Source organism: Coloeus monedula (genome assembly GCF_965178545.1).
Source record: "Coloeus monedula genome assembly, chromosome: 1".
NCBI classification, from domain to species: domain Eukaryota; kingdom Metazoa; phylum Chordata; class Aves; order Passeriformes; family Corvidae; genus Coloeus; species Coloeus monedula.
Genome location: NC_138781.1, coordinates 121,222,203 through 121,235,939, shown reverse-complemented (window position 1 = coordinate 121,235,939; position 13,737 = coordinate 121,222,203). Strand labels below are relative to the sequence as shown.

The following is a 13,737-nucleotide window of genomic DNA, read 5'->3' as shown; positions in this document are numbered from 1 at the left end:
CTCTGTTTATGTAAAAGATGTTTCTTCTGTGAAGATAAAAAGCTCTGATGTACTCTAGTAACATGTGATGAAACTTGACTTTTCTTTTCTTTGACAACTCTATGGATCATTAACACAGGGAAATGAAATTTAAATACTTATGAAGTAAAGACTGAGATGAGTTGAGAAACTCCAGAAGGTTGTGCCAGAGATCATGCATCATAATCTCCAGAGTTCATTATTAGCAGTAACTTGAACTGGTCTAGATTTGTTAACCAGTAGTTGAGATGCAAGTGTGAAAATTTTGCTTTCATTTATGGTATCGTGTCTATTTTAAAAGGGGCAGGTTTTGTGGCATAGTCTTGGGACAGGCAGTAAGTTTGTCCCAACTGCAGTGGGTGCTTGAGAGAAGTAGAGACTTGTGATTGCATTTGTGGAGATTTGATATCTGGCTCTGTCTGCCTGCAGAAGTGACTCATGGCAGCCTGAAAATACAGGAAAATGCAGTTAGAGTGAATGGACTTGCGTAGAGTAGCAACAAGCATAGAAATGCCAAGAAGAGACTTCAGAACTACATGGAAGGCTCTGTGGGGAGTGGGAGGGGAAGATAAAATGTGGAAAATGCACTTAGCCTGTATGATATACAATGTTTGAGGGGAAAAATGCTTTAACAGTTGCCAGCACAGCAATACAACCCATTTTGAAGACAGGAAGGCTGAGGTCAGTGAGCAGGAGATTATTGCACAGGAGGTTGCTGATCTCCAGCAAGAAGCTCTACAGCGATGCTGTCTCTGTAAACCTAGGAGTGAGTAGTCATGTGGAAGAGACAGAGAATAGCAAAAGGATAAACTGGACACTGCTAGCAAACATGGTATTTTAAAAGGAATAAACCTACAGTTTCCCCACAGTACCTATTTAGCCTATATGAAGAGTTTATCTTGAGTTTTTGTGCTTATCTTTTCTTTTTTTTTTTTTCTTCATGAAATCATCTGGTTCAGCAGCAGTGAGTGTTATGCCAGGGAAAGAATACCTCAAATTCTTGCCCACAGCTTCTGGTTTTTGGGAAGGTGAATTGATTTATAAAGTGATAAGTATAGAGATACAATAGTTTCATGGAGATAGTTATAATGAAAAATTTCAAAGAGAACTCTCTTGGTTTACGTCTTTTGGATTATGTTAAGTATATTATAGTTACTGTGAATAACAGCCAATGTTTTGATGTAAAAACATGGCTTGTCTGAATACATCAGGGATGCCTGCATTTACTGAAAACTTAAAGTCTAGTAATTACCAGTGCTGTCAACAGGTGAATTCGGAAAGAATATAAAAATGTGAGGAATTTGTTAAAAGAGTAGGTGGAGACAAAGGAAAGAGACTAAGAATGAAGAATTTCAGAAATTAATTCTGTTGAACAGGCATTAGTTTTCTTGGAAAATAATTAATTGTGGGACCATAAATGCTATTTCTCTGAAGCTCATGTTCCCTATGTGAATAGTGGCTGTTTCATGATGAAAGAGAATAGATTTTTTTTCTAAAAAATCTTGGTGCTACATTTGTTCTTGACTTTTTTATTATTATTGAAATATTTTGGCTTGTGGATAATAAATTGAATGTATATGCTTATACATACTAGAAAGAAGAGCGTTCTGCTGGTGAGTTGCTCTTTATACATCCTAACATAGCTTTATTGGAAAGCTTTAAAAATGTGATAGAACTTGAAAGATCTGAGTTTGCAAAATCAGAAATTTTAAATTTGTCCCAGATGATTTCAACTGGATATGTTGAAAAATGGGATATAATGGTAACTGTGTGGAAGCTACTACGTTTCATATCCTGAGTATAATGCCATATGGTACAGAATAACTCTTGGGTCACTTGGGGTCAGCTGTCCTGTCTGTGTCCCCTCCCAGCTCCTTGTGCACCTCCAGCCTCCTCATTGGTGGGGTGGGGTGAGAAGCAGAAAAGGCCTTGACTGTGTTTAAGCACACTCAGTGATAACAAAAACATCTCTGAATTATCAACACTGTTTTCAGCACAAATCCAAAACAAAGCCTCATAGTAGATAGTGAAGAAAATCAAGCCAAAACCAGCACAATGGGATCATAAAAAAACTGTTATCAAGAGAGGAGAGGTAAAGATAAGGCCATTTCGAAAAAGCAGTAGAGCAGTAGGACAAAGTATCTTGGACACAAGAACACTGTTAAGTAACCACTGTTACAAGTAACCACTGTTACTTGTAGTTACAGTAAACCTTTATTTTTTGGTATGTTCTGTTTAATATAACAACCACAACACAAATCTTTAAGTGCACAAGATGTATTTTCAATAACACTATCTTTTCCATTGTGAAATATGCTTTTTCAATGAACAGGCTGTTCGATTCACTCAGTTCATTTTGTGAACTCTTGACATATTTACTGCTGTTTGAATACTGCTCTGGGGACACTTGGTGTTTATTAGTGTTTTCACAGGCATTTCTAGTGAAGCACATCATGAACAAAGTACAAAAAGCTCAAAGTGTGGGTGTAAATAAATACTAAGTGCTTGTGCAGATCAGATCAGTGCTGTACAGTACAACACAGACAAGTTGTACTTCCAACTGAAGTTGTTTTTGCGTCTCCTGCTGTGCCGGCAGCTTGCATTGGCATTCTCTACAGCTGAAACACTCAGTGACCAAGTGCTCACCCTGTTAGAAAGTTGCTGAGTTTTGATCACTTGCAGCAATTTTAGTTAAGTTGTTAGAGAAAGCATTTTCATGTTCCCTCTCATCTGGCCTGTTTGCATTTATTTGGTACCAACACTGGCATTGCTATGATCCTGAAATTAAATACTTCAGAAGACTTCAGTTTCCTGGTTTTATTTTGTTGTTGTTGAGGTTTGTTGTTAATCACATTAATCCATGAACAGGCTTCTTGGGGGGTTGAACAGAGGTACAGAGGAAGTACAAAATGTGGATGGAGAGGAAGGTAATGCTTCCTCAGAGGGCGTCCATCGAGTGACTCACCCGTGTTGTAAAATCTGTGCCAGTGTTTTCACTTAACATTTTAGACCAATGTAATTTGGCTTGGCTTCAAAACAATCTAATTCCATCCATTCTAAGTGATTAGTTCCTGCCCTTCTTTTTTGTCATTGCACATTCTGGCTGGCATAGGGCTAAAGCAGAAAGCCTGACTGTATTAGAATAGTTTCCACCTAAGGCATCAGAATCAAATATCTAACCTTACATATGTTGGAAGAGCATCAATTGATCTTCTTCATGTGTAGACAAATTTTCCATATAGGTTGTTATTTTAAAGAGCTAAATTAATTTACTATTAGGGTGTGGCACAGCAAAGAGATCAGTGAAGGCTTTCCAAAGACCTGGTATGTTTTATTAAGAGTACTAACTGTTACAGTATTTTCTCTTAGAGTAAAAGAGTCTTTTTTTTTTAATTTGTAGGTTTTCACTGCTTCTTCTTAACCTGGAAGAATATTACTTTGAACAGCACACAGCTAATCATATTATAAATAAAGATTGCAAAGATGAAAGGTACAAAACTCTTACATATCATAATTTCCTGCAGTCATTCTAGGCTCATGTGTCTTGAACACATGCACAACTTTTTTTTTTTGTTCCTTTTAGAAAATTCAGAGGCTCCCTAAAAGTCTGTTCAAAGTCAATTATTTTTGAACCAGATGACAATATCCAGCCCATTATCAAGGTAAGTGTTGCAAACTTTAATTTCTTGGTAACTTAAGATTCTCTTTAAAAAGCTTTTAAGAAAGACTGTGTGTTTTTATAACTTGCTGCAGATACCGTTGAGAGATTGCATTAGTATAAAAGCCCCAGAAGACAATGAAGCAAATAACCCTTTCAGACGGTAGGTAAATTTGGGACACTGTATGTATTTAACTTCCTTTAAAGCTGAAATGTCCATCGTTTCAAATATCTTATTTACATTTTAGGAATACATCTGGAGGGATTTCTGTTGTATGTAGCCAGGTAAGACCTGCATATAACAGGTTCTTGATCTATAAATGGGTGAGGTTACGTAAATGAGCACACTTACATTCCTTAATGGTATTATTCCTCAAAGCTGTAGTCCAAGAGTGGGAAGTTAACTGAAAGCAAAACTAATTAATGTCAAAAACTTAGCATTAACGTGAAACTGTTAATGCTGGAAATTGCAAACTGTTAATGACTTCATTAAGTCATTAATTCAATAAAGTAAACTTTTTGCCCTGTGCATTTTATAATGGAGCTTAGGGAAACCTTAGAACTGAATGAAAAAGGAGACAAGACTCTAATAAAACTTGTTATTAGTCATCTTTAGTTTGGTCTTGTTATACTGCTTTCGTCTACTTTCTTCAGCATGTTGTGGTAATGGCAAAGCCATCTCAGTCCCTGTGGTTCAGCTTTGCGAAAACTCTGGACTGTGCTGTATCTCCACCAAATAGTTTTCAGAAGCTGTCCTGAAATATTGTCTGTGAGTTCCAGTCAAGAGTTGTGATTGTGGATATATTAATTCTTAAAGTTAACCAAGGGGATACATTTCAAATTCTGATAAATTGCAGTTGATAGGTGTTCCAAAGCTGTAAAAGGTTTTTTTTTTTTAAAAAAAAAAAAAAAAATCATGTTTTCCTTTCAGGATAGAACAGAGTTGAGGGAGGGAAATACAATTTTAAATATTCTTGTGTATTTCTAAAATCTGTCTTTATCAATGCCCAAAATTTATAGCCTTTCTCAGTTACATGCTGCAGCAGTCTAAAACAAATTCAAGCATTTAATATTGTCAGTGCCAGAGGAGTTTGTGGTCTGTGTTGAAGTAATCAGGATACTTAATTTCATTTTGAAATTGCTTCTGTGAAAAATGCTGTGTAATCTATTTCTTGAGTTGGCAGGTTTTCTTGTGTACTGAGTGATTTTAAAAAAAGTATTTCTAGCTGCTCCGGGCAATGTTTGTACCATGCATCATTACTATATGTTCTGAAGTGCAGGTGATTATAAGAAACACCTTGTGGGAAAGAGGAATTAAGTTTTAAGATGGCAAATGTGGTTAGCACCCCCCACTCCTCCCATGTCTTGCTTGGCAGTCCTCTTCCTATCTGTGAGGAAGTGTTCTGAAATAGTTGGGTAACATCATAAATGCTGGTATTTTGTACAGAAGGAATATGGACTTCCAAGTGTCAAGTAGTCACTAGCTGTAATTATGACAAATCATGATCTAATTAAAAGTATGTTTTTTAAGTAGAATTTTGGCCTTGTAGGAAACTGCACATAGCGAACATTTGGAACATCTTAAAAATCTTTGTCTTTTAGACTCAAAAGAAATTTTTAATACATAGCTGGATAAACAGCTTTTCTTTATGTAACAGACAACTTAGAAATAATGGCTTTAAAATATATTAAATGGGAATAATAATTTGAGATTCAGTATATTTTCTTGAGATAAAATTGGGGGAAATCCTCCAAAATAGGAAATTAATACAGTATGCTTAAGGTTTTGCTCAGCTTACAAGTAAAAAACCACAAACCGTTGTGTCTACTTCTTATATAATGTGGAGTACTCAGTATAGCTGTCCTGCAGAAGAGCAATGAATGTAAAGAAGGTTTCTCATTCTGATCTCCCTTGGCCTGATTCAGGTCTGTACATGCTGATGTCAGATGAAAGACACTAATTACCATTGTTTTTTAATGTAGCACTTAGAGAGGCATGCTGAGCTTAGAGGCTTCTAAGCCTACCACTTGCTTTCTTCTAGCTGGATGTCTCTTGGAGTGGTCGTGTGGTGAAGGTTGGCTCTGTTGTCAGCTGGTGGGAGTGGGGAAGGCTCTGTGTAGCAGCCAGAAGGATTCCTGATAGAGAGGAACATCCATTCTTGCAAGTTTAGTACTTGCCCTTGGTTTGAGGCTGCTGCCATGATGCCTTGGAGCATAGAACCACAGGTATGCTACCCGTAGGAAGGAAACGGAGGCTCTGGAAAGGACCTGTGTTCGACCAACTCTCTTGGGCCAGGAGTAGAGCACAGTAGGTTATGCAGTCCAGTGTGTTTTGTTTAGTTCAGAACCAATCCTGAGCTTAGGCCTGAGATTTAGCAAGTTTGAGCCTTCTCTAGAAACAGAGCAAAACCACAACTTACTTCTGGGTTGTCACCTTTTAGATGGTGGATAGTAAGGCACAGCGTACAAATCAGTGTGCTAGCAGTCAGGTCTTTTTATAGGAGTTGAGAATGTTCTGAAGAAGAGAGTAGTTTTATGTGGGTTTTGGAGAGAGAAGATGTTCTCAGATATGAGGCTAGCACCAGAAAAATAAAACTGTTCAAAAGCATGGTATTGGATGAGGGGAGGAAATCTGGTGTTCGTTATGGTTGGAGCTGGAAGCAAAACGTTTAGCAGCAGCAGCAGAAGGGCATTCATTTGAGAAAGTTTGCACAGTGTATGTTGTGAGTTGCTAGCCTGGGGTAATTTCTGTTTGGGCAGAACCTTGAGCCACTAGAAGAGGGGGAGGATCTGCCCCACTGAATGTAGCTGAATGTATTCACTTTAGTATTGCGACTCCTTTACGGTCATATGATTGGGATAAAAGCCCACTAATTGACTGTATAAGTAAGCCTCTGAACTAAATTGAACTCTGCCCTTCTTGCAGTTGGCTGATTAAAAGCTTATTGTTTTTCTGCAGTTTATCTGGGGTAGTTAAAGCAGGATATTACAACCTAGTGTTTTGCTTGCTTAAACAGTGTTTTTAGCTTTGTATTTACCAGTACTTCTGATTAATTTTATTTTTTTTTAAGGTGTGAATCTGTAATGTCTGTTACTATTTCAGGTTTTTCTCATTAAAGAAAGAAATGTTATTGCACCCTATAAAACAGTAAGAGTAAGTATGTATTTTTTCACTGTTCTGAGAAAAGTTTTGTAAGGATTAATGTTCTTATTTCTGAAAGAGTAAGATAATTATCATCTGAGGAATATGACAATAAAGCTTTAAAAAAAAGTAATTGCATATTGAAAAAACATGTCAGAATTCTTCTGTGATGGCTTTCTGATACTTCTTGGAGGACATGCTGCAGACTTCACACTTGCCATTTACCTTGATGTGCAACTCTATGGGCTCAACAGAGCTGTCAGCTGGCTGCTGTGTACAGTGGACATTGCATCCTGGCTAAGTGCCTTCTCCTCAGTTCTGCTCAGACCTGAGGATGAGAGATGGATAATTGACATTTCCCAGCTGAGTGCTTCTTAGGTCAAAGAAATGGCAGATGAGGCTGCTCAGAGCAGAAATTGGAGCTTACTCCTGGTTGTTTTCTGCTGATGGGATTGGTCTGCTCCAATTCTGAGCCTGGAGGCTTCAAGGCATACAAGTAAGGGTTCTTTGCTTAAATTGTGAGATTAGTTAAGACACAAACACAAAATAAAAATTCAGAGTTAATTAACATATTGCCCAAGAATTGAAAAAGACAGAATTCTATTTCTCAGTGTATTTGTTCAAGTAAGAAATTTCAAGAATGATGGAGTCCCTAAATTTGCATTACTGTAGTCAACAGAAGAGAGTCAAGAGAGGATCTCCGTTCTCTCGACGATTGCTTGGGGTTGGTTTTGTGATTAGATCTGCCTTTAAACTAGGACTTTAATTTTTTTTTCTTTGTTTGTTTTATTCCTGTAATTCTTCATGTGTTGGACTGTTTTGTCTCCTAGTCCTTCCATGATCTGTTTTGCAGCCATGTACAAGATTTATTAAGTATCACACAAATACCTTATCCCATTGCCAACACAGTGAAAAAGAAAAGAATCAGAAGGGTTGTTTGGAAAGCTTTTCACTTCATTTTCTCCTAAGTTATGATTCATCCACAGCTAAAACATTCCTGACAGTTAACCATTACAATTTACTTTGCTAAAGTGCAGCTATGTTTCTGTATTTTTAAACAAGAAATCTAGTTCACCTTCAATCTTTTCTGATTTTTTTCTGTTGCTGCTAAATGTCTTCTACTTGAATTGTTGCCAGTTCCATATATGTCACTAAGTGCTGGAATTGAGAAATACATTTTATCTTCCGTGTCTTTGATTGTTTCAGATCAGTTACAAAATACTGAGCTGTTGTCTTTGCACACGGCTGGAGAGCTACAGAGACAAAAACTTTCACATTGTTGTCTGTAAGCAATCCTTGTAGACCACTCACTAGGATTTCAGAGAGCTGTGGTTTTTTCCTGTTGAAGGAAAATGATGCTCTGGGTGAAATGTTATGAGCCTTTTATCTAAACTGCTGCTGGATTTCATGTGTCCCTATGATCCAGTTCCATTTGCTTTTTGAAGCATGCTTTCCTCTTGCATTGCTGTCAGTTCAGCTCAGATCACATACTAATGTATGTGAAGATGGTCTAGATTTTCATGTCTTCCTTCCTTCAGTTTAAATTTAATCCAGTTGTATCTACTGACCAGGGTCTTGTCATAGTCTTACTGATCACTTTGTTGGCTTTTTTAAAGTCTAGCCTGAGAAATCACAAAACCCTACAGAAACACATTTTATACAGTTTTATACTGCAGTCAGGGGTCATGAAAGGATCCAACAACATTTGCTAAACATGAGTTGTGTGTAGAGTTAGTCCCAGTTGATCCATATACATACTTTTAATGTATTTAAGTTAAAACCAGAAATAGGTACTATAAAATGACACTTAAGAAAGCTGGGAAAACTTTGTAGGGGAAAAATGAGTGTGCCACATATGCTAGGTGATGTTAGTGAGGCTTTTGTAAATGACTAGTCAAAATAGGCTGCGATTGTATTTGGGATCTTTCCAGCTCAAAATTACTTATGTAGATGACAGTGACTAACTTTTTCAGCCTAGTCTTTAAAGATTTGATGGGCTGGTGTCTTTTATCTGTAAGAAATACAATGGTTGTTTAAATGTAATGTCACTTGCTAGTTCTGTATTTGCATATGTTAAAAATAGATATTAAAATAGGTACTACTTCTGCATTTACTGGTGTTTGCACTACATTAACTTGTTCACTTCAAAGCTATTGTGCTGTATTGTATTAAACAACAGACAAAATACTGTACAGAGAGCTTTCCACAGCGAAGATATATTTGTAAAGAGAAAAAGATCAGGTTTTACATCTGCTTTTGGAATCTTTGAGATACAGCACAATCTTTAATAGCATAGTTTTATCAGGTTCTAGAGTTTCATTATTTAAGGGTTTTTATTTTAGTTTAGCTTGATTTTATTTTTTTTCCACTGAGTTCTGTTTGAAACTCATTTGTAGTAAAAATACTTTCAATTTTAGGGTAGAACAGAACACTTATTCCAACTGGATGTTGCTGGGAAAGTAGGAGATGTTGTGCAAACTCTACATCAGGTAGGTGGTTATTTGGTATCCCTGCATAGTTCATCACAGCATCTTTTGATTTTTAATGTAGAGCTTTATTTGTTTTTAAGGTGAAAATCTTGGAGTATCTATTTTTAAAATGTAGAATTAAACACAGCAGCTAGTTCTGACAGCTGTTTTAAGTCACCCATATTAGCTTTTAGTACACAGGGTGGTAGTATGCAGACAAAGTAGTAACATGGCAGTAGCAGTGAACGTGTAAGTCCTACTTTAAAAAGAACTAGTAATAGATCTTTTAGTATGCTGTCACTAAGAATGCTAAAGCCCCTCCTGTTTTTGTTGACTCCTGAGCTGTGTGGGAGGTCTCTGTGCTGTTTCACTCAAAGCTTGTTGTTTAGCTTTACAGGGCTTCTTGTCTAGATAAGATGGGAGATCAAGCTGCCATGGTAAGTACCTGATTATTTCTAATATCCCTGTTTAATAATGAAATTGTGATATCACTGTTTAATAATTAAGTTCTCATTGCATTTGAATCAGAGACCATACTAATTTTTCTTTCCTTCTATGTTAGATAACTGCTATATTGCAATCACGCTTGGCTAGAACTTCATTTGATAAAAACAGGTACTTTTCTAATCACTTTATACTGGGAAATCACTTTCATCTTGTTGATTGATTAGTCTACTGCACTGATAGTTAGATTGCTGGTTGAGTTAGTTTAAGTTCTCCAATTCAGAGAGTTAGCTTCTTTTTGTTCTGGAGCATCCGGAATGGAGAGTGGGAAATTCTGTGCTGTGAAGATGAATGTGTTACTTTATCTCCAAAACGTTTCATTTATCTGTGAATTTGTTGCAGCTTGACATCAGTATATGCCAAATAAAACTAGTTTTAGAAAAGTCAACTGGCTTACTTCTCTGAGACTAGAGCAGAATGTAGCAGTGTTCCTTTCTGGAGTGCCTGTTAAAGTGGAGGTCTCAACAAAACTTCTTCCTGTGTAAAATAGGCTTAGTGAAGTCCCCATTCTGATGTCCCAAGGCTATAAGCTAACCGAAACCTTTCTAAATAATTTAAGGGTGCCTCTACCAAAGTAAGAACTGGAGGTAAACTTACTCCTTTTCTTCACTTGTAGATTTCAAAGCATTTCTGAAACGCTGCATATGGAATGTAAAGCAGAAATGGTGACGCCACTGGTGACTAATCCAGGGCATGTGTGCGTTACTGATGCTAACTTGTACTTCCAGCCTCTTAATGGATATCCTGTAAGTGCCTCGTAGATGGTCTTGCATACAATGTGAGCACGCTGCCCTGCTAGTGGGCAGTTTTAATTTTCTGTACTATTTCTCTGAAATGCACATAGAGCACATCTCCAAGAAGACTATTTTCAATTACATTTAGAAGGTTGTTAGTCTTCCTTTGATCTCTGCTGCTCTGCTGCATTCAGTGTATCTCTTCTTCTGAGGCTTGGTTCTGTGCTAACTTGCTTGAAGTTTATCTCCTACTGACAAAGCACAAAATGTCCTTTGCTTATTCTCTATTAATATTTGAAGATCACTACTTGTAACATTTCATTTAAGATAAGTGTCTCAGTCTGATGCTGTTTCAACTTAGTGAAAGCTTTATATCCATGGAGTTTACTTTGGGAGCTCTTAGCTAGGTTTCCTATTAAACTGATCATTTCTTTCTCTGGAGGAAAGCTGAGTACATGTTGCAGATGGATTACTGCTTTGGATCTTTGTCATAGAAATAGTAGTGATGGTCTTTGCAGGCCACTGACTTGGCTATGATTTTGTGAAATACCTTCAGTATGGACATGGCAGTAGCACGATCACCAGTAAACTTTAATTCTCAGACTAATTTTTTTTTTTTTCCACTCTGCTTGTCAGCCTGTGAGATTGCATCAGCAGCCCTGATGCTGTTCCAGCTGGGTATGACTGGTCCTGCAGGCTGGTGGAGCAGTCTGGCCAGGGATGAAGAACCAAGCTAGACCCATTCTCTAATCCCAATGCTGTGCTGCCAGTTCCCTCCACAGGGCTGAGGACTGAAGCACACCTCTAGTGCTCTCATCCACTGGTACCCTGTGGGGGAAGAAGGGAATCTGCCTAACTTGAGTGCCCTAAGGACAAGGAAGAAGAGACAAGCAGAAGATTCAGTGGAGTCTGGAGGCTCAGACACAGGGAAAATAAAGGGAAAGCTCTGAGTGCTCTGAAAGGAATGTTGAGTTACAGAGATCATGTCTGTGACAAGATGAAGGAATGTTTGGAGCTAGTACAGAGAATGGAGAAGGGAATTGGAGAAAATGTGTTTGACAAAGGAGGAGGAATTTGGGGGACACACTTTTTAGCAGGGCCTTTTGCAATAGGTCAAGGGTAATAGTTTTAACCTAGACCAGGCTAGATTCAGAGTAGACAGAGAAAAAAAGTTTTTTACCGTGGAGGTGGTAAAACACTGGCACAGGTTGCCCAGAGAGGTGGTGGATGCCCTATCCCTGAAAACATTCAAGATTAGGTGGGACCAGGCTCTGAGTAGCCTGGTCTAGTTAAAAATGTCCCTGCTCATTGCAGTGGGGTTGGACTAGACGGCGTTTAAAGGTCCCTTCCTACCCGAATTACTCTGGTTCTGACATGCTGGAAGCAAGTCCAGGCAAGGGAAAGGGTTTCAGTGGGATAACGGTGCCGTTCTGCTTCCACCCGCCAGGTGGCACCGTTGGCACAGCTCGCCCAGCAGCCCAATGGCTCCCTTTTGATAGCGTTTGTTGTGTTCTGCTTCTCTCGTGCACGAGCATTGTTACTGGCCACAGACTCGGGGATTACACACTGCTGCTTGTTGATTCCTCAACTGCTTTGCTACGCAGGCAAAAACGAACAGCAAAGACTAGCTTTCTCTTTTTAACATAACTGCTTAGCATCACTATTCCTCTGCTAAAATGACATGGATGGATATTGTTTTCATATTGCTAGTATCTATAGTCAAGAAAGACTTCAGATTGTCTGAGGAGGGTAAGGTAGAAGAGCATAAACCAACTAGAATGTCTCCATCTTTTTTTTCCCCCTCCCTCTTCCCCCACAGAAGCCAGTTGTACAAATAACACTGCAAAATGTGCGTCGCATCTATAAAAGAAGACATGGGCTGATGCCACTGGTAAGCTCAAGTATTTATTTTATTTTAATGTCATGGTGTATATATGGTTTCTTAAAGTGACCAGCTGAAACAGTCTGCATCATTATATAAAAGCCATGTGTTCTTAAAAACTCTGTATTAAGTAGTGAAATAGTACTCAATGATCCTTTCTGGTTTTTCAAGTGTTTTCTTTTCCTGTGCTGTCAAAAAGATAAAAACAGAGTGAATACTGACAAGGATGAAAAACTTCTTTCATAAGCAGTCAGTATAGGGGAAGGGAGACGGGAGTACCATCAGGGAGCAATTCATTCCATTTATCTCAAACACCTATCACAGGATTGAATGAATTTCTCTCTCATGATGTATTTTCTCTGGATTGATTCATGGAGGAGGTTTGGTCACTGCTTCATATTGAGACTAACGTGGAGTGATGAGTCCCACTGTACATGACTGAGGAATGACAAGAGTTCTGCAGTGAAACCTCACTTGTGTGCTTTCAGTGTTAGCACTGGAATTTTAGTCTTGTAGAAATTTTTTTTTCTCAAAACACGTGTAAACCAAATATATTTTTTTTTGCCTGAGTGAATGGAGTGATGCAAAGAATTAAATGTCTATTACCTATGCTTAATCAATCCAGAAAGAGCCACTATATTGGCTCAGTGTAAACTGAATGCAGTTATGATTGGAAATAGAAAGTTTAATATGTTAGATTTTATGGGAAAAACTGCTACCCAGTATAGAGTTGTTAAGTCTTACATGTTAGTAACTGGAACATTCTGTTAAAAACCCCAAATACTACAGCTTGTCAATAATTGCTCTTATTTGTGTCCCCCCCTCCCCCCCTTTAACTTTTCAGGGACTTGAAGTATTTTGCACAGAAAACGATCTGTGTTCTGACATCTACTTGAAATTCTACAACTATCAGGATCGAGATGAGGTCTATTTCCTTATTGCAACATATATAGGTTTGCAGTATTTATTTATTAATGTAGTGTGTCGTACCTTGTGAAGGGAAATTTGTCTGGGTTTTGCTCTGTTGATGTGTGGGAAGAATGAGAAGAATAAACAGATATATAAGCTGTAACAATTTTTAATAGAAATAAGCAAAGATCAAAATGAATGTTGTGAAATGGCATCTCTTTGGTTGTGTTTGAAGAGCTGAGTGTGAAAGCTGAGGTGGCATTATTAAGGCAAAACTAATTATTTTGATTTTCAACTTGATATGCACTGTCATTTAACAGCCCCCTTCCCTCCCCCCCCCCCCCCCCCCGCTTCAAGAAAAAAAACCAAAAATCAAACAAATGGAACAAACAAAGCCACAAAACTCTTATTTTCAAAGCAAG

The 13,737-nt window shown here is 37.9% G+C and overlaps 1 protein-coding gene across 1 annotated transcript in view; it reads left to right on the top strand.

Annotated features, from left to right (window-relative positions):
• Window positions 1-13,737, top strand: part of NSMAF (neutral sphingomyelinase activation associated factor) — a 39,056-nt gene that overhangs the window by 6,528 nt on the left and 18,791 nt on the right. The window contains exons 2-12 of the mRNA XM_082284074.1: window positions 3,419-3,508; window positions 3,602-3,680; window positions 3,772-3,839; window positions 3,925-3,961; window positions 6,780-6,830; window positions 9,236-9,307; window positions 9,676-9,723; window positions 9,849-9,901; window positions 10,407-10,536; window positions 12,344-12,415; window positions 13,251-13,359. Of these exons, the coding sequence (XP_082140200.1) occupies window positions 3,419-3,508; window positions 3,602-3,680; window positions 3,772-3,839; window positions 3,925-3,961; window positions 6,780-6,830; window positions 9,236-9,307; window positions 9,676-9,723; window positions 9,849-9,901; window positions 10,407-10,536; window positions 12,344-12,415; window positions 13,251-13,359 (809 nt within the window). The remainder of the gene's footprint in view (window positions 1-3,418; window positions 3,509-3,601; window positions 3,681-3,771; window positions 3,840-3,924; window positions 3,962-6,779; window positions 6,831-9,235; window positions 9,308-9,675; window positions 9,724-9,848; window positions 9,902-10,406; window positions 10,537-12,343; window positions 12,416-13,250; window positions 13,360-13,737) is intronic.